At 53.8% G+C, this 19,871-nt stretch overlaps 1 protein-coding gene across 5 annotated transcripts; it reads left to right on the forward strand.

The window, feature by feature from the left end:
* Window positions 1-250: 250 nt before the first annotated feature.
* Window positions 251-19,871, forward strand: BACE1 (beta-secretase 1). 5 transcript variants are annotated; one of them, XM_088017736.1, is made up of 10 exons: window positions 251-330; window positions 376-511; window positions 13,516-13,604; window positions 15,078-15,162; window positions 15,865-15,927; window positions 16,832-16,966; window positions 17,937-18,038; window positions 18,395-18,544; window positions 18,796-18,967; window positions 19,630-19,871. In XM_088017736.1, the coding sequence occupies exons 1-10, from the start codon at window positions 251-253 to the stop codon at window positions 19,869-19,871; spliced, it is 1,254 nt and encodes a 417-aa protein (XP_087873862.1). The 5 variants fall into 5 exon arrangements, with proteins under 5 accessions (XP_087873862.1, XP_027961563.1, XP_027961564.1 ...); XM_028105762.2 differs by having other exon boundaries at window positions 251-511; window positions 15,078-15,294; window positions 15,790-15,927; XM_028105763.1 differs by having other exon boundaries at window positions 251-511; window positions 15,078-15,294.

Below are 19,871 nucleotides of genomic sequence, written 5' to 3' on the forward strand. Positions count from 1 at the left end.
GGCTGGGCGCCGCTGGCCAGATGTAGCCGGCTTCGGCTCCGTCTCCTCCCCTCTCTCTCTGCGGATTTCTCCTGCCCGATCCCCACAGCCTGCACCGGGGGGCCGGCGAGGGGCCTGCAGGCTCCGGAGCCCTGATGCCTCGCAGCTCACTGTCCTGAGCGGCCACCACCAGCACCCAGAGTTGAGGGCAGCAACAGGGCCGGACGTGGTCCCGGAGGGAGCCCAGAGGGCCCCGAAGGCCAGGCCCACCATGGCCCAAGCACTGCCCTGGCTCCTGCTGTGGATGGGCTCGGGAGTGCTGCCTGCCCACTGCACCCAGCCTGGCATCCGGCTGCCCCTGCGAAGCGGGCTGGGGGCGCCCCCCCTGGGGCTGAGGCTGCCCCGGGAGACCTTGGAGGAGCCGGAGGAGCCTGGTCGGAGGGGCAGCTTTGTGGAGATGGTGGACAACCTGAGGGGCAAGTCTGGTCAGGGCTACTACGTGGAGATGACCGTGGGCAGCCCCCCGCAGACGGTAAGGTCGCCAGGCCAGCCCTACCCTCTTTCCTGCATGAGCAAAGGCGGGGGGCGGGATGCAGCATGCTGGCCCCTGCTAAAATGGGCTGGATGTTGAGGGCAGGAGGGACCCTCTCCCAGATGTTTCCTCTGGGATCCCACTGGTAGCAGTCAGCCCCAAAGTTCCCCTTTCCCACCTCCCTTCCCCTCACAGCCCTCCCCGCCTCCCTCATCTGATTGCCCTCCCTTCACCCCAACCTCACACACCTACCCCTCAGTAAGGATTCAGGGCAAGACAAACACTCCAGTGGGGGAGCCTGGCCTGGGGAAGGGGCACTGTGAACAGGTGTCAGCCCTGCCAAGCCTGAGTCTCCCCACCCTGGCACTCTGGATCTCGGTCACCCAACCCTTTTCCCTCCTCTGGTGTTCCGGGAACCTGGGCTTCTGACCATCATTCCCAGCACCTTGAGGACCCAGGAATCCTGGCACGAGCTGGAGCAGACCCTTGCTCCCACTGTCTGGGCTGGCACAGGGACAGAAAAGCGAGGTCTCCCAGCTCCTCCTGACTTCCACTCGGGCCCAGAAGCCCGGGACAGACTCCTGCTTCCCCAGCCCCTCCCAACTCCTCCCCCTCCCCCTGTGCCTTCTGCACCCCAGCCCCTCCCCCTCCCCGTGCCGCCGAGCACAGGCCAGAGGGGACTGAATTGAGTCTGGGGAAAGAACTAACTGCAGCCCAGGAGCCAGAACCCCCTTCTAAGAATGTGACTCCTTCTGTGAGCCGATAGGCGCTGGGGGGTGGGGGGGGGGAAGGGAGCATGGCAGCGTGAGGAAAACACTGCCAGCCCTCCCCTTCCTTCCAGTCCTCCACGGGACCTGCAAGGTGGCCGGTGAAGGTGGCACCCTCCGTGTCTGTGTGGGTAGGGTGCTGTGGCTACCCACTGGGCACATCTGCCTCCTCTGTGGGTGGGCCTGGGCGCGGGTGGCGGGACGGTTGTGCATGTGCTGGTGTGTGTCACCTTGAATCTGAGCCTGCACATTGCTGGGAGACACCCACCTCCCCCGGATCTGTGGGATCTGTGTCTGGGAGGCCTGTCCTTGGGAGGGTCCGTGAAGGTGGGAGTGTGTTTATGTGTAGAGAGGGAAGAGCCACACTTCTCTGAACTTCTCAGACAGCTCTTACACTGGATCTGGGAGAAACACAAACCTCCATCCCCCAATTACTTGACAGAAGTGAGTCTTCCTAGGTCCCTGCCACCCAGGCCTACCTCCCACCTCCCAGCTGATGCAAGGCTCTGGTCTCCCCTGTTCACCCTTTCTCTTTCCTGAGTAGCATAACTTCCCCAGAAAGTCTCAGATCAGCGTGACGATAGGCCCTTAGCCGCCGGGGCCAACAGGAGCCTAGGTATGATCAGATAGCAGGGGGACGTGGGGACCTGCAACCTCCTGGGTGTCTGCTACTGAGAAGCTGTACTAGGGACTTAACACCCTGGGGCACCGACACACAAAGGGGCTGTGGAGCCACCAGACAGACCAGGAATTCCAGCTCCACTGCCCACGGCTTTTCCTTTTCTCAGTTGTGCAGGCTGGGGCAAATTATGCAACCCCTCTGAGCCTAGTGCCTTGTCTCTAAAATGGGTGAAAGGAGATCTCCTTTGTGAGGTTCTCGGGAGGATTAAATGGGACTGTGGAGGGGAAGTCACCTTGAACACTGCACCCAGACACACGGTTGACCTCTAGTACATACGAAGTCACTTTCTGCTAATTCCTCCAGCCCTGTCTGCCTCTTCTGGGCTATGCAATGGACCCTAAGAGCTTGGATGCTCTGGGCCACCACGTTTCACACAGAACTGGGGGGACAGGTACTGGTCTTCGCTGGACCCCTGAGATCATATGTACATCCCCCGGCCCAGAAATTGGCAGAGAGTAATTGCCCCACAAATGTCAGTTCCTTCCCCTTCCTTCCTAGAAAGGGAAAGTGGGCCTATAGTTCAATACTGGCCCAAGGAACCATTACCAGGGAGCCCACAGTTGGAATGACTCTGGGTCACCCTTTGGCTGGGAGCCCGAGCCAACGCCAGCCAGTCTGTACTCTGTGGTGACTTCGATTCTCTCCCCAGCAGTCTCGAGCAGGAGGCCCTTTCTCCTTGCCTGGTGGGGCTGTTGTGAGCACCAGAAGACAACCTGGTGGGCAGAGCGCTTTCTATATGCCAGGTGATTAGGTGCGGGGGTTGAGAGCTGATCCACCAAGAGATAGGAGATAGGTTTTCTGCCCACAAGGAGTGTCGAGCATGAAAGTATAAGTGCCAGGACAAGGGAATCCAAAGCAGCACCCAAAGACAGGCAGGCCCCCAGGCCCTTGCCACCAGAGCCCATTACAAACGTAACTTCTCTGGCCCCATCCCAGACCTACTGAGTTAGAATTTGGGGGGCCATGGCTCAAATCTGAGAAGCACTGATCTGCACATGTAGGTGTGCAGGAGGTAAAATCAGGGAAGGCCTCCCGGGGGAGGTGTGCTGTGAGCATGATCTTGAAGGATGGTTAGGAGGGTGGCTCTTCCCAGCGGGGAAATAGCACCTGTCCCACTGAACTCTCATTGCACTTAACTCAAATGTCCACTGCTTCCCCGCCCTTAGCCTGGGTCCTTGGGACCAGAAGAAGCCACAATGAATGAGAGAACGAGTCATGTGCATTTGTTCAGGAGACAGTGAGAAACCCAGTCGAGTTAATGCTACAGGTTTGGGTAAATAGGATAGAGCCCAGTTGCCAAAAGCCTTAAATATGAAGCTCTAAGGTTTGGGCTTGGGTCGGCAGATATCAGAGGAAGCTTGAATTTCTTTGTATCGGGGAATGACATGGAGAAAGCAGTCTTTTAGGAAGAGACATCTGACTTTGAGTAAGAGTGGGACTGAGAAGTACAGGGGCGGTGGGCTCTATCACAGCAATCCAGGTGTGAAGCATCACCACAAGGATAGCATGTGGCCATGACAAGATGGAAAGGGAAGGGAAGACCAGGATGCAGGAATGTCACAAGGCAGCCAGACACAGGACTTGCGGACACTGGTGTGAAGGGTAAGGAAGAAGGCATGAGATGATTTCACGATCCTGATCTGGGCTGAACGGAGGATAACAAGACCATCTGAGGGCCCAGGACAACTGGCAGGAGGAGTTGGTGTATCAGTAATTGGATGCAAATATATACTTGTATTTATGGTGGCAGTTTATGTAAAGTTTTCAAATATATTCTACATAATTTTCTCTTTGACAGTAATTCCTGCAATATATACAAATGGTCTTATCCCTCGTGACTTATAGCAAAAGAAAGGGGGAATGAAAGTTTAAATAATTGGCCAGGAGACAGGCCTGTAAGCTGAGACCCTTTGTCATCTGGATCTTTCTACTCTGCCAGCCACCTGCCCATGCATCTTGGGGGAGATGAGAGGGTTTATCATGAGCATTCCTTTTCATTCTCCCATAACACCTACTCATGTGTCCCTTACTACACTTAAGTAGTATTATAGAACATATTATAACTGTTTTTTGCATTTGTTTCCCTCCCAGAACATCAAGGTCTAGAGGACAATGTCTTTTAAAAAGATTATTTTTTGCAGTGTCTTATTTCTCTTTAATATCTATGATAGTGGCAGATTCAGAACATGCACCTAAAAAACGTTGAGTGAGTGAATAAATACAACGTAAGACATCTAAAGAGAATCTCGATGGGCAATTCTAAGTGCAGGACTGGAACTCTTGGAGAAAGAAGCACTTTCATCCTTTTCACTTAAATGAAAGGATATCATCTCATTATAATGGGATGAGCATCAGCCTCCAAACCCAGGATAATAATGATTGTTTGGACTGAAATCTGGTGGTAGTCAATGCAGTTTAGCAAATGTTTGTTGAGCACCTACTGTGCACAGAAGAGAAAAATGGTGTCACTGCCCCAGCCCTTGGAGAACTCACGATTTGGTATGAGACTCATATGAACAGCTAAATATCATACGAGACCGAAAGCATTTGGTGCAAAAAGAACAGTGAGTCTTAGAAATGCAAAGAAAGAAGCAGTTACTACTGACAGAGTGTTAGGTTAGGCTTGCTGTGAAAGGTAGCATTTGAGTATGGCCTAGAAAGATGAGAAAGCTTTGCTATTTGGAGAGAAAGGTTTATGAAGAGAGGCATGCATGAGCTGGGCTGAGAAGCTGGGAGTTGTGGCAGGGATGCTGGGAGGCGGAGTGGAGGTTGGGTTGTATTCTGCAGGCAGGCGAGAGTCCCTTTGAGTATATGAGAAGGGCAATGGTCTAGTGTCGTTCTGGTTTGAGGAAAACAACTCCAGGGTGGACCATAGCTGGATAGTCTAGGGCCTGAGACTAGGACCTGAGTCAGGTCACAAGGGTCCGAAAGATGCTGGTGGCGGTGAGGACAGAAAGGAGGGGAGGTCCTCAGAGATCCAGCCTTCACATGTCAGTTCAACCAGATGTTCTCTGCTCCTGGGGAGGGAGAGGGAAGGGAAGAGGTTCCCTTCCTTGGAACCTCTCTGTTTTATCAGGGAACACAACAAAAGGAGCAGACTTTTAAAGCACAATATAGGTCATCAAAATTCCATGCTTATGATTCTGCTTTACTTGCAAGGGATAACTACTAGCATGTCCACTGGGGGGTGAGGAAACTGAGGCTTAGAGAGACTAAGGGGTTTGCCCAAAGAGACTCAGATAAGGAAAGCAGAGCCGGGGTTCAAATCCAGGTCTTTGGATTCCAAGTCCAAATACTGGGTTCTTTTCTATGTTCTCCAGTCTGGGACATGTTGGTTGCCTTTGAAATGCCAGTGGGCCATTCTTATTGATGGATCCAGCAACTAGCTGAGCATGGGGATCTGGAAACCAGGAGAGAAGTTAGGACTGGACAGGTAGACTCTGGAGTCACCTGCAGAGAGGTGGTTTGGAAGTCAAGTTAGCAAATGGGCTTGTTCTTTGAAAGAATGGAGGGAAAAGGTGGGGGGAATGATTAGGGAAAGAATATTGAATGTAGACTGGGGCTCAAGGGAGCAAGAGAAAATGATCAGAGAAGTAGAAAACTGTGAGGGTTCAGGGTCTCAGAAACCAAGAAGGGCCAGCTGGTTTTCCACCCACCTCTCCCTCGAATGGTTTTCAGATTGTGATTTGTGGGATTCTATAAAGGGACCTCAAGGATGAAGGAGGTTAGGAGGAAGGTTAAGAGGCAAGACTTTGGACCTTTCACACCTCCCGTTACCAAGCCCTCCCTCTTCTCCCTGCCCAGAAGTCAGCTTTTATTGTTTTTATGCAGTGGAATTCCAGGTCCTCCCTCCCTCCCTCCCTCCCTCCCTCCCTCCCTTCCTTCCCTAAAAAGGTTGAAAACCATTGACCTCAAAGAGCCACCATCCAAATTAGACAAAGCAAGATTACACAATATTCCACTTCTAAGTTGCCCACCCAGCCCCTGAGACCACAACTCCCCTCAGGTTGCACAGAAGGCTTTGCTAGGACCCTCACACTGCCATTTCACACACTTCTCCTCCTCTGCCTCCTCAAGTCAGGAGAGAAAGAGTTCAGCTACGAGTGGGGGGTATGGGAAAGACTGGGACCTCCCACTAAGGTAGAAGGTCAAGAACCCTTCTTGGGTATCTCCAATAAAGATCTGAGCGGAAAATTGTGGTTGCAAATCCAGAAAGAGAAACATCTCTCAGGGAATCTGCCATACCTGACCACTAACTTCTCTTCTGGGAACAGCTCTCTTGGGGGCCTGGGCAGTGGAGAGTTCTGGGCAGGAGCCAGACCCTTTTCCCAGTCCTGGAGCTGCCCCGAGCTGCCCCTGGCAGGATGGGCCCAGAGGGCTGGGAAGCATTCACTGATGCTCGCTTGCCACATGCTCGGGTGCTGTAGCCAGCAGTTCCTGAGAGGGAGGAGGTGCTCCCTTTGAGGGCAATGATGAATCAATAGTCTTGGGGCTGACTGGGGGAGCCAGGACTCCCGGGTCTTTTTTCCCCAAGACTCTGACAAAGCCATGGAGCAAACTGGCTGAGCTCCCTGCCTCTGCCACCCCAGCCTGTCCCCTTTCACCAGGTCTCCTGGGCTGCTACCAACGTGTGGCTACTCTCTCCACTGCCCACTGTACCCCCACCCCCACCCCGTGTCCGGGCTGCTCTGGCCTCTCGGGGCTGGTGAACCCCACCGACTCTTTTCCAGTGCCTGTAGAGTTTTTGCCAAGTAGCACAAGGCATGAGCGATGGCATCTCCCTATGGCTCAAACAAGCCTGTGCTGAGCATGACCCAGGTGCCCTGGAGGAGACTGGGCTTCTGCCAGAGATCAGCTATCTTTTCCAACTGAGGACAGAACAAGAGAAGATTAAAGCCACCGCAACCTGTGCATAGGACACGAGTAGACGGTAGGAGGGACTTGCTGTCTGACAATGAAAAGCAGGTAGCTGAGAGCTGCTGTGAGACCTCACAGACTGGGGGGTTTCCAGGGGGTTCTATGGAGGCTGCAGGTGCTGCAGAGCTGCCTCAAGAGCCACCGCGGGGAGGGGACAGAGACGGTGGAAGTAAAACCTCTCTCTCCAAAAGAACAACTCTTGTTTTTTTCTCTTTGGTACACTGGGATCCTACATAAGGTTGAAAAAAGGGTTCTGCTGCTTTAAAAAAAAAACAAAAGTTAGAAAACCCATCGTCTTAGATCTGTTCTTTAAGAATAGACATGGACATTTTCTGACTGTTCACATCCCTCGTATCATTTGAATAGGAAGCCCTGATAAATATTAGTTGAGCTGGGTTTGACACTGGGGACATGCGGCATCCTGTCCAAAGGGAGAAGGGTGCATCAGATAAGGTTTGGGGTGACCCCGCCACCTTAGAATTCCTTAAAAAAAAAAAAAAAAAAAGGCCCAAAGTAGGGTAAGTGGCACCAGAGAGCCTGCTTGCCCCCAGGTATCAATTGTCAGCTTCAGCCTGGAGAGAGGAGTGGAAGGCAGAGGATATGTCTAGGGAGAGGATCTCCAATGGGTCAGCCAATGTGGTCAAGGTGGAGGGAACCTGGATGGGACCCAATCACTGGACTCAGTTGGAGGCAGGAGCTGTGTGCTCTGTTGGCCCTCAGCCACTCCCAGCCGCTGACGTTAGGCTCCTCTTGTCCTTCCTTGCTCCCTTTTCTCAGCCTTGGGCAAGCTCACGTCTGGGAACATCCACTTAGGAGAGCAGATGAAGCTGACTCCAGGCTCGGGGACCAAGGAAGTCCTTGGTCTAAGAACCTTCATGGATAATCCAGCCAACGTCCTGGGTATGGAGGGCATCAGTTATCATTGTCACCATACAGTCCCAGACTAAATTATGCCAAGAGGCACCTGGGGCTGAGAATGAATAGCAAGAGTCTGTAGGGTCACAGGGAACTGCAGGAAATGAGGCAATTACTGGAAAAAAATCATTATGGAGCACCTGCGGAGGGCTAGGGACGAGTAAGATAGTAAGGGTACAAACGGGCTCCCCACCCTTGTGGGGCTCATAGTATGGGGGACAGACATTACATAAATGATTAAAGGTCTGATGAGCCATATACAAAGGAGTGCAGGTGTTACTGAGGACCTGCAGGAGAAGGAGCCTTATCTTGGCTGAGGGCATCAGGGCAAGACCTTTGGGAGAAAGGATATTTACACTGTGACTTGAAAGATGACTAGAAGTTAGACAAAACAGGGAGAGAATATTCCAGGCATAGGAAACAGCATACGCAAAGGAACAGAGCTGAGAGAGCCTCGTGCTTTTGAGAAGCATGAGAAGCATGGTGAGGGAGGGGGGAAAAGTGATGAGAAATGTTCACTGGAGTCAACCGATGGTTGGTGAGATGCCCCTGAGGACAAGGATTTCAGGTTTGAATTCAGATAGTGTATCTGGTATCTGATGCTGTGTAACAAATTATTCCGAAACTTGGTGGCTGGAAAAGAGCCGTTTTGGTTTTCAGGATGGTGTGGGTTCGCTGTGGCTCTTCTCCAGGTCTTATCTGGGCTCACTCACGTGGCTGCATTCAGCTGGTGGACGAGTGGGGGGCCTGCTGGACCTCTTTCTCCATGAAATCTTTCATCCTCAAGGAGGCAAGATGGAGCTTCACCACATGCAGTCTCAGGACAGCATTCCAAGAGGAATCCCCAGTGCACAGGCCCTGACCAAGCCTCTGCTTTCCTCGTTGGCTGATGTCCCATTGGCCAGAGCAGTCACATGACCGAGCCTAGTGTCGACGTCAGAGGGGATCACACAAGGGCCTGGATACAGGGGTGTGTGATTCATTAGTGTAGCAATCGACCATATACTGCCTCTCCAAGCGAGAGATGGGAAGGTCAAGGACATGAAAGACCAGACGTGGGGTTGGTCAGAACCAGCGGATTCCCGTCCAGCTGTGTGGATTGTTGTGTAAGATGGGTCAAGTGGCTCGCTCATTCCACATGTCAGTTTCCTTCTCTGTAAAATGGAAGAAAGCCTTCTACATCTCAGGTTCGGGTAAAAGGCTTGCTCTTTAAGAGTATAAGAGCTCTTCCCCCATCAACTCAGAGGCCCACACAGAAGGAAAGAGATTTCCTCTTTGATAGGAAGAATTAGAGTTAAAGCCCCGTCCTAGGGCCCTGGGATAGGCTACCAAGAGAGGCTGGGATCTTAGTAACTAGAGATCTTTCAGAGTTGATCTTTCAGAATCACCCTAGGCTAACGGATGACTCCTGAAGGCTATTCTCATCCAGAATAATCTGAGCTGTCCCTATCTGTTAGTGAGAGCTGGTACCAAGATATGTGAGATTTGGGGAACAAAGAGTTTACCCAGAACTCACCAACTCCACACCCATGTCATCACCCAAGATCTATTGCTGAAAACTCCTCCAGGGGAGCCTGGCCTGCAGAGTGAAGTGGGCAAGTATACCTTTTCCTGTGGGGCTTGTTAGCACTTCCCCAGAAGCCACCTTCCCTCAGAGGCCCCCGGGGGCTCATTTGTTTGTTAAGTGATTGGCTGTGACCTAGCCCTGACCCCAGGTTGTGATCTCCTGGGGATCTAAATACAATAGCTACAGAGACTCCTGAGTCGGCCTGGCCCCAAGGGACGGAGAAGAAGATGGCTTCAGGACCCCAGTCTACCGGAAGACAGGCATCCATGTCAAACCGCAGCCCTGGTGAGGGGACGGCAGGTCTGAGTTAGAGCCACACCTAAAAACACCCACAGCTGGGGAGCCACTGAAGGATCTCTCCTTCACCCAACAAAGAGGATAGAGTAGCTCTTTTCCCTTTTCTTTCCTTGAGCCATTAATGAGAGTCATACTTATTGCCAGGCACTGTGATACCCATTAGGGATACAATGATGATTTTTTAAAAATTAGATACAAGGGAGGTGAGATTTAATGTGAAGCTACAGAGTGACACATTCTATGGAAGCACTTTAAGAAGAGACTATGACCTGGTCTTTCCCCCTTAGGAAGTTTTCCCTTTTGAGCTTGGGATGATGGGAGATGAGTAGACAAACTTGCCCACGGAGAGGAAGATGTCTGGGCAGAGCGAATGGTCTACGCAGCTGTCTCCGGGGGGAAGACCATGGCTGGTCTGAGGACCTGTGAAGGCCGGTGTAGCGGGTGAGCAGGGGGCTGGGGCGTAGAGGACAAACTAGGCTGGGTGTGCAGGCAGGACTGGACAATGAAGGGCCCTGTAGGAAATGTTAAACCTTTACATTTTTATTTTAATAGCAAAGGAAAACGATTGACACGGAAGGGCAACACGGTCAGATTTGCACTTTGAAAAGACCACCCTAGCCACAGTGCAGAGACAGGATGAACAGGTCAAGGGTGGATGGACGTGCCAAGGCCCGCTGAGAAGCTATTATGATATTCTAGAACGTGGCCCAGGGGCGGCAAGGGAGGTGGCCAGAGATGAGTACATTTACGAGACTTTGGAGAAGGTTAGTTGGACAGGACTTGATGCATCGGGTAGAGATGTGAAGAAGAGGAAGGTGTTAGGATGTCCCCCCAGTTGCTGACTTACAGAACAGATGGACAGTGACGCCATCCACTGACACAGCGAACGCAGGGAAAAGGCAGATGGGCGGGACCATGGAAGGTCAGCTTCGGATATCCTGAATTTGAGGTTATCTTTGAGGGAGTCTGCTCTGTGCTTCTGGAGCTGCAAGGGAAGTTAAGGGCTTAGGGCTCTGAGCTCAGGAGTGGTGGGCACGGAGGTGATACTCGGAGCTGTGGTCGCAAGGGAGGTGGAGGTGGCTGAGGGAAGGCAGAGCCTGCGAGCAAGAGGGCCAAAGCCCTTGAGAAGGGAGCCTGCAAAGCAGACAGAGAAGATTTGGTCAGAGCCGTGGGAGGACACGCACGGCCCGGGGGTGGAGGGGAGACAGGGAAGGGTGTTTCTAGGAGGGAGAAGTCCTCACAGGCAGATGAGGACTGATTTGAAAATGTCTTTCGTATTTGGTGACATGAAGTCTCTGGTAGCTGTAGTAAGGGCTGTTTTATAGTGGAGGGAGGGGCAGCGGAGAAACGGCTTGGAATGGGTTGAGGAACGAGTGGGAGGTGAAGAAATGAAGACAGCTTGGCTGAGAACTTTGGTTGTGAAGGAGGGGAGGGGCACTGGAGGTGGAGGTGAGATTAAGGAAGGTTTTTTTAATGGAGAGACTGGAGCATTTGTAAATGCCAATAGGAGGAACCGGATGGGGTTGGGGGGTGGACCGGTGGCGAATCTAGCTGAGGGCAAGGGGGTACTTCCCAGGGGAGGGCGCCCACCCGAGCAGCGGAGGGCCAGCGGAGGGAAAGGACGGCGGGCGCGGCCACGGGCAGGTTGCAAGGACCGGCTGGGGGAATGAGGGAGGTCCCACCCGACAGCCTCTATCCCGAGCAGGAAGAGGCCAGGCATCCCTGGCTAAGGAAGTTTGGCGGCTCGCAACCACCGGCCCTCCTCTTCCAGGCTGCCCTTACCCGCCCCGCGTCGTGAGGAGTGGGGGCTCAGCCACCTGTGGGGAGCAGGATGGGGAGAAAACCTGCCCGGGGCTGGAGTAAGAAATGTTGGAAGGACGGGACCAGGAATCCCTTCTCCCAGAAGCCAGGAGCACTTTGCAAAGAGCAAACAGTTGGCCATTTGCTCAGGAGGGAATCCCAGCTGTTTGTTTTGCTTTCCCATTTTTTGTGGCAGGTGGAGAGGGGGTGGTGGGCCGACAGGGCCTGAACTCCCAGTGTAGGGGTGGGTGGGGGTCGCTCTGCCCTGGGCTTGACCCGCTTTGAGGTGGAAGGGGGAGGCCTTCCTCAGCCGGGAAAGGCTGGGCCTCCTGGCTCCGGAGGGAGTGGTTTGCAGGAGGGGAGAGCAGTGGGGAGGCCTGGACCAGCTGGGGCCTGAGAAAAAAAGCCCTGTGCCAGACAGAGTAAAAGGCAGTCGTGTTTTCCTGGAGCCTGTCAGGCACACGTTTCAGGGAGCCGTCTCTTGCACAGCTCTGGGGACCCCCTTTCTTTGGGGTCCAGCGATAGCAGGGATCCCTGTAAGAATGAGGCCAACCTGAGTGCTGGGAGCAGAGCCCTGGCAGGTGGGGGAGGGGGTCCTGGGAGGGCCCCCCCTCTCCAAGCGTTTTTAATCATTAACCTGGTTGACTGAAATCTGAACTGCTGTGCCTCCAGCTCTATTGATTGTGAAAGCACAGCCTGCGGAGCTGGTGGCCGCTCACAGACCCTGGAGAGGGCCGGGTGGGGGGGTGGGGGGGACATGGGGAAGAAGGGCAGGGAGGGAAATGGGAACCGGGCGAGGAGTGGGGGGGGCTGGGAAGGAGGGAGGGGCGGGGTCAGAGGGCTGGGGCCACCGTGGAGAGGAGAGGAGGCGTCTTGGGGGACACGGGGAGGCCAGGAGGCCTACGCAGGCGATGGGGGAGGGGCGGTCCGCAGAGCCACAGGGGCCACTGGGAGCAGGAAGGAGCTGGAGGACCTGGCAGGGAGGAGGAACCTGAAGCCCAGAGGAGCATAGTGACTTGCCCAAGGTGACGAGGTCAGAGCCTGCACCAAAACTGAGGTCAGCTGACTTCACTGCGTTGAGGAGAGAGGACACGGGAGTAAAAGGGCCCTGAGGTCAGGGGAGCCACTGAGCTGATGAGCATGAAAAGTCGGCACGAGAGGGCTGAATTCTCAGGGTTCCGTGCTTCTGAGGACAGGGGCATTTCCTCTTTTGGCCTGTGAGGATGCTACTGGCATTCAGAACGTGGCTCTGGACTGAGGGAGGGATCAGGCCGCTGAAGGAGAAAGGAGGGTCAAGAAAGAAGAAAGGCTAGAAGGAGCTGCACAGCAAGGAGCACCGGGAAGACACCTGTCCAGATTCACTGAGCCAAAACCCAGGGCCCTGACAAGATGGGTTTTCACCGTGACAGGCAGAGTAAGCTCCTGCTCCCTACTATTTTCTGATAGTAGGACTCAGAGGCCTGTGTCACCTCGGAGACAGAAGGGGAGCCCTTCGTGGGGAGCCGCATTCTGGCAGGCAGGGTCAGAAACGGCAGGACGGCACCAACATGGCGTCCTGGTCCCCGCAGCTTCCCTGCCCAGTGCCAGCTCCTGGAATAGCATTTCTGAGCTGGACGGGGATGCAAGCCCAGCTGCCTGCCGGGTGATATGCTTCCTAGGAGGACCAGAGAAGGAGGCAAGGCGCAAGCCCTGCAGACAGAATCAGACAGGTACCCGAAGTGAGTAAGGGCAGTCTGAAGGTAGGGAGAAAAGAGGAATGAAAACCACGCAGACACAGAGATAATGTGGCTTTGACAACACAGAAAATGTTAGAATTCCACAGCGAAGCCAGGAGCAGACACGAGGCCATGCTGAGGCCATGCTGAGGATGTCAGAGGATGCCACATTCTGTCTGTGGTCATGGTGGTAGCAGGTGCCAGTCTCTCCAATCCTGCGTCCTAGAAGCTTTGCCCTGGACATTCCAAAGGGAGGCTTTGTTGCCCGTGGAGTGAAGGACAATGAAGGTAGTGAGCCCAGAGCCTCGTGTCGATAACATCTTTCTCTCCCCTTTCTCTGACAGCTCAACATCCTGGTGGACACAGGCAGCAGTAACTTTGCAGTGGGGGCTGCCCCCCACCCTTTCCTGCATCGCTACTACCAGAGGCAGCTGTGAGTCCTGGGGAGAGCTAGAGAGAAGAACCCTTCCCAAGGATCCAGGGCCCAGAAGGGTCAGGGGAGGGCTTCGGGGAGAAAGAGGAGCTTCTCGGATCCTTTCCAGGAGAGAAGAGTGGAGAGGGGGGATTTGAGGAGGTCTACTATGGGAAAGGGTAGGTTGAGGGGCCAGCAGGAAGCTCTTCAGGACCAAGACAGGGCAGCTTCCTTGGGAAGGGAAAGCAGGAAGGAGAGGAGCCCCAGTGCTCCCAGAGCCATCTCAGGGTCTTCCTCTCTCTGCCTGAATCAGGAGGCACGGAGACTTCATCCACACCCCCCACCCCCCACAATGGCTGTCGGGTGTCTGGCGAGACCAACGAAGTCTAGGCAGAGCAGGCTACCGTGACCGCTCCCTGTGCCGTGCTCTCCACCCAGGGGCTGCTCCGGGTGGCGTTGCACAGTTCAAGGGAGTGGAGGAAGAGCCTCCCGTAAGCCCCACTGCCTGGACCAGTGTCAGGGCCCGACAGCTAGAATGTCTCCCTGCACCACCCAGAGTTCCATCAGCCGGATCTAGCTAACCAGTGGAAGGGAGGGTTGAAGTGGGTTTTTAAGGTAAGAGGCAGAGAGGAATGATGTTGGAGCCTCCTTAGCATAAACACAGGAAGTGGCGAGAAGACATCTAGTGTCTGAGGTGTCTCTGTGTGTGGAAATCTGTGAGGAGAGGCTTACATCCCATTCTTAGACTTCTAGGCAGATGCCAAAGCCACCTGCCACATCTTCTGCCTTCCCTATCGGAAGAAAGCAGACAGGAGTGGGGCGTGGTAAGGACCCAGGAAAGGGATTCACTCGGGATCCCTGTCCCAGTCCCATCACTGCCCCCACCCCAACCCGGCACACGCACAAGGCCTGGATAGTGGCACAGGCAATAGAGACACGGGCGAGGGTGTCACATGCTGATGGGCATGTTCCATATGAGCGGTGTGTAATACTTACCTGCTCTGCTGAGATGCTGTGCCAACTCTTTCTTTGGAAGAACTTGCTGTAGAGGTTGCACATTCACCGCGCCTGGCACTTTCTCTACCACTCCGATGGTACCACTGGGTCCCAAGGCAGCGACAGTCAAAGGCCCCTTTTCTCTGGAAGCCTGATGGAGCCAGGGGGAGGAAGAGATGCCCGCTAGCTGTCCCTTGGCGGCAGCGGGCACAATACACAAAGCCTAGGCTTGTTCCCCGCAGGGCCTGAGCTCAAGATCTAGGGATAGGAGCTGTGGAGACAGGAGAGTGAGCCCCAGCCACAGCTCCCCTCATCTGTTTGCAAGCTTACTGTACATTCTGTTCTGGGTGATGGATCTGGGATGTTCTGCTGAGCAGCCTGAAAGCATCTTATGTGGGATGCCCGAGATAAGGTGAGGCCTCGGGAGCAGGTTAGGTGCTGGGTCCCCGTGCAAGTGTTGCGGTCATACCCCCACAGACCTCTGCCTCCTCTCCACAGGTCCAGCACATACCGGGACCTCCGGAAGGGCGTCTATGTGCCCTACACCCAGGGCAAGTGGGAGGGGGAGCTGGGCACCGACCTGGTGAGCATCCCCCATGGCCCCAACGTCACCGTGCGTGCCAACATCGCTGCCATCACTGAATCAGACAAGTTCTTCATCAATGGCTCCAACTGGGAGGGCATCCTGGGGCTGGCCTATGCCGAGATCGCCAGGGTGAGAGGAGCAAGGCCGAGCCCTGGGCCCTTTGTCTGCACCGCACACTGCATGTTACCCCGGGACAGGCTCGGAGAAAGGGGAGCTAAGGGAGGGACACAGATCAGCCTAAAGGATTAGTTAGCAGGGGGACAGGGTGGCAGTCTGAATCTCGTCCCTGCAGAGGGCAGGACTACAGTGAAGGATGCTGTGACAGGTACAAGATTAGGCTCTGGTTTCTACCGACTCCCAAGATCTTAGGAAATAAGGGAACCCCCCCCACCAAACCTGAAACAGGTTAAGCATATGGGGATCAAAGATTCTATAGCTCTTTCCTGTTTGCACTGCCAGTGTCTCTTGCTAACCCTTTCTGCCAAATCGCAGTACTTCAAGATAGTCTTTCCCCAGGAACATCCCCCAAGTTTTGCTTTTGCCTTCCAGTTTAGGCAGGAAGCTGGCCTCTTTCCATTAGGGCCCTCTGTGTGAGGCCTCACTCCTTGTCTCTTTCTGCCACAGCCCGATGACTCCCTGGAGCCATTCTTTGACTCCCTGGTAAAGCAGACCCACGTTCCCAACCTCTTCTCCCTGCAGCTCTGTGGTGCTGGCTTCCCCCTCAACCAGTCAGAAGTGCTGGCCTCAGTTGGAGGGAGCATGGTGAGTAGGTCCTAGGAGAGGGGAGGTTCTAGCACTGGGCAGAGGGATGGGTATCACCTGTCACCTGCCTCCCCTCCCTCTAAGCTACCGCACAGTCTTGGGCTCCACTACTTAGAATCAAGAGAAACCTCTTTAAACTCCCCACCTCCACTTTTCCTTTTCCATCCTTTTCTTCTTTGCATTATTCCAGAAAGGATTCCAGGTACCTATGGTAAACTTGGAAAGGATGAGATGATTAGGGAACTTCAAAGGAAATGTAAATAAGACCTCTCGGGGCACCCAGGTGGCTCAGTCGGTTAAGCTCAGGTCATGATCCCAGAGTCCTGGGATCGAGCCCCACGTCAGGCACCCTGCTCAGCTGGGAGTCTGCTTCTCCCTCTCCCTGTGCCCCTACCACTCGTGCTCTCTCTAACAAATAAAATCTTAAAAAAAAAAAAAGAAGAAAGAAAATAAGACCTCTCAAATTAAGATGATTCAGTCTGATGAGCAGAAGGCAGCAATGTAAGGAGTTAAAAGTCTATTTATTAATTAATTAGGACAATTGGTGAATGGTTCTCCATCTCCAACACGCAGAGAAAATAAAACTTGTAATGGAAGCAAATAATCATTCATTTAACATTTATTGTGCCAGTTTAGGTTTAAATAACTTTATATTGAGGGCTGTGAGACTCTGAAACAAATAATTTAAAATCCTGTAAAGTCTTCCCCTGATATATTCTTAACACATTTAAGAAACTACAAATCACTTTGGGACAGGATTTGATTAGAAGCAGGAAGATGAGAAAGGTGGCCTGTCAAGGGCCTTGCTACCCTCCCAGAAATCTGTGATCCCATCGCTTGCTCTCTGGGTGACTTGCTGTCCCTCTGTGCTGGCACACGGGTACCTGCCTCCCTTTGTCCCTAGATCATCGGAGGTATCGACCACTCACTGTACACGGGCAGCCTCTGGTACACACCCATCCGGCGGGAGTGGTACTACGAGGTCATCATTGTGCGGGTGGAGATCAACGGGCAGGACCTGAAAATGGACTGCAAGGAGGTACCACCACCAAGGGGGACCCAGGGAGGGGGAAGGGGGAGGCAACAAAGCATGAGGTCAGACCCTGAGTTATGAGGTCGGGAGGATGAGGCAGAGTAGGACCTGCAGGAAGGGTTGGGGGCTGAACCCAGAACAATTGGGAGCTTAACGGTGACACAGCAGGACCTGAAGTTGGGGGGCTAGGGACTGGCAGGGCACTTCCAAGGGGACGTTGGGGCTTATGGTCTGGTAAGGGGAAAAAAAGCATGTCTGGACTCCAGTCACCGCCTTGCTTGACACCTTTGGCTGTCGCATGCAGGGCAGTGTGGGATGATGTAGCGGAAGCGTCCAGCTTTGGAACTGGAAAGACCTGGGGTTTCTAGCTCTGCCATTTACTAGCTATGTGCCCTCAGGGAAGTTACTAGGTCGTGTTTCAGTTTCCTCATCTGCAAAACAGAGGGAAAAACAGCTTTTCCAGAGATTGTGGTGAAGACAGAGAAAATAAATTGTTTCTCCCAGTGCCTGGCACACAGCAGTTCCCAATAAATGGTAGCTCAACCATTTGGGTCTTCCTTACCTAGATTCTTAACATATGTTCAATGAGAATAGATATAAAAGGACTATGAAAAGTTAAAAGCACTATACAAGGTATTTTTATTTTCAAGATTTGGAGAATGTCTGCCCAAACCAAGATACTAAGAGTTAGCATTTACTGAATGCTCCCTACGTGCCGGGCACCATTCTAAGCGCTTCACATGTATTAATTTCATCCTTATAATAACTCTTTGAGGTAGGTGCTATTATTATCCTCATTTTAAAGACGAGGAAACGGAGGCACAGAGGCTGAACAACTTGCCCAAGGGTATACTCCGAAGAGAAGTGCCAAGCCAGGATGCCACCCCAAGCAGTCAGATCCCCCCTTCTGATTCCGGCCAGAGCCCAGCATCAAACAAGGCTTTTGACACTTCTAAACCTCTCTTCTCCATCCTAGTACAACTACGACAAGAGCATCGTGGACAGTGGCACCACCAATCTTCGTTTGCCCAAGAAAGTGTTTGAAGCTGCCGTCAAATCCATCAAGGCAGCCTCCTCGGTCAGTGAGACTCAGGGCAGGGGTACAAGAGATGATACAGTGTCAGAGGAAGTCCGTGAAGGTCACAGCTCTCAACAAGGGCCAAGTTGTCTACCCTTAGATCCTTCTACTTAAACGTCTTCAGAGCCGGTCTCTTTCATGGGCCTCGGCTTGCTCATCCCACAGGCCTCCTGGTGCAGAGTTTTGGCCTCACTCTCCAGCTCTCTTCCCCTAATTCTTGGGTTTCAGTGTGCCTTTCCCCAATTTGGATATTCCATAGAAAAGCTAAAAGAGGGCCCAGTGTTATCTGAAAGTAGGAGAAGCGCGATGGCGGAAGAGGCGGCTTCCTCACTGTTAACCCTTTCTCGGCCACACAGACGGAGAAGTTTCCGGATGGGTTCTGGCTGGGGGAGCAGCTGGTATGCTGGCAGGCAGGCACCACCCCTTGGAACATTTTCCCAGTCATCTCCCTCTACCTAATGGGCGAGGTCACCAATCAGTCCTTCCGCATCACCATCCTTCCACAGGTATGTCCCCAGCCGGAGTCGGTGGGGTCCCAGGAAGAGGGCACGGTTCATATGGGGAGACAGGGAGCAGGCGTGGCTTCGCAGAATGTAGAAGACAAGAGACAGCAGTGTCCTGTGGCACAAAGCAAGCCCACAGAGCTCGGGGATGGCAGAGGGAAGAGTGGTCCCTGGGCACAGAGATCTAGAAGGCAGAGGCAGGGGGAGGGATGCAGCAAGGACATCCTTCTCCCTCTCTGACTGCTTGTCCTTAGCAATACCTGCGGCCAGTGGAAGACGTGGCCACGTCCCAAGACGACTGTTACAAGTTCGCCATCTCACAGTCCTCCACGGGCACTGTGATGGGAGCTGTGATCATGGAGGGCTTCTACGTCGTCTTTGATCGGGCCCGAAAACGAATTGGCTTTGCTGTCAGTGCTTGTCATGGTAAGAGAGCCAGGGGGGAGGGTGTGGGCTCCGTCTGTCCATGTTCTCACTGTCCGGCAGTTAGGATCCCTGGGCCCCTGTCAGCCTGGGAGGTAGTCATACTTGCCTCGAGGCAGAGCCAACAGCCGGTGTCAAAGCTAGCGTCCGGGCCCATGCTTTGTCCATGTGCCCGGCGTGGTGAGGCCTGCCCGGGCTGTAGCTCCACCGGAGGCCCGGACCAGCAACAGCTGCCTCGGCCCCTAGGGAAGCTCTAGATCCCCAGGCAGCAGGCTGAGCCTGCAGTGGCCCCGTGGGCTGCTACACGATGGGGCCGGGTGTGCCTTCAGAACGGCAGCAGGGTCTTCAGTATCGGCGGAAGCCGGTGAGTGTACTAGGAATACACGGGGCTGTCTTTTTGGTCAACTCAGGAGACTGACCTTTAGGTATCATTCCTACCGCACGGTTATCCAGGAAAGGGTTGTTGCTCCCAGTGCCCTGGGAGGAGAGATGTGCTTCTACCTAGCAAGGCTCTTCTGGCCTGCTCCTAAATACCTCCAAGGAAGGAGATGTTAGGGCCTCCTCGCGGGCTAATTTCAAGGCCTACCAGGAAGTTCTTTTTGCTCTATGATCCAAACTGCTGTGTGACGGTGAGAGCTGCCCATTCGCGTTTGCCCTTTCTCCAGTGCACGATGAGTTCAGGACGGCAGCAGTGGAAGGCCCGTTTATGACCCCAGACATGGAAGACTGTGGCTACAACATCCCACAGACAGACGAGTCCACCCTCATGACCATAGCCTACGTCATGGCGGCCATCTGCGCCCTCTTCATGCTGCCACTCTGCCTCATGGTGTGCCAGTGGCGTTGCCTGCGCTGCCTGCGCCAGCAACACGGTGACTTTGCCGACGACATCTCCCTGCTGAAGTGA

Source organism: Eumetopias jubatus, unplaced genomic scaffold (genome assembly GCF_037043125.1).
Source record: "Eumetopias jubatus isolate StellerSeaLion01/CBP00866 unplaced genomic scaffold, mEumJub1_p1.0 scaffold_13, whole genome shotgun sequence".
NCBI classification, from domain to species: domain Eukaryota; kingdom Metazoa; phylum Chordata; class Mammalia; order Carnivora; family Otariidae; genus Eumetopias; species Eumetopias jubatus.

What these genes read in the sequence shown, in the direction of transcription:
- BACE1 (XM_028105762.2), top strand. Translation starts at nt 251, where the DNA reads ATGGCCCAAGCACTGCCCTGGCTCCTGCTGTGGATGGGCTCGGGAGTG. An exon ending in CCATCAAGGCAGCCTCCTCG is followed by an intron (nt 18,039 to 18,394) that starts GTCAGTGAGACT and finishes TCGGCCACACAG; the next exon opens with ACGGAGAAGTTTCCGGATGG. An exon ending in TGCTGTCAGTGCTTGTCATG is followed by an intron (nt 18,968 to 19,629) that starts GTAAGAGAGCCA and finishes CCCTTTCTCCAG; the next exon opens with TGCACGATGAGTTCAGGACG.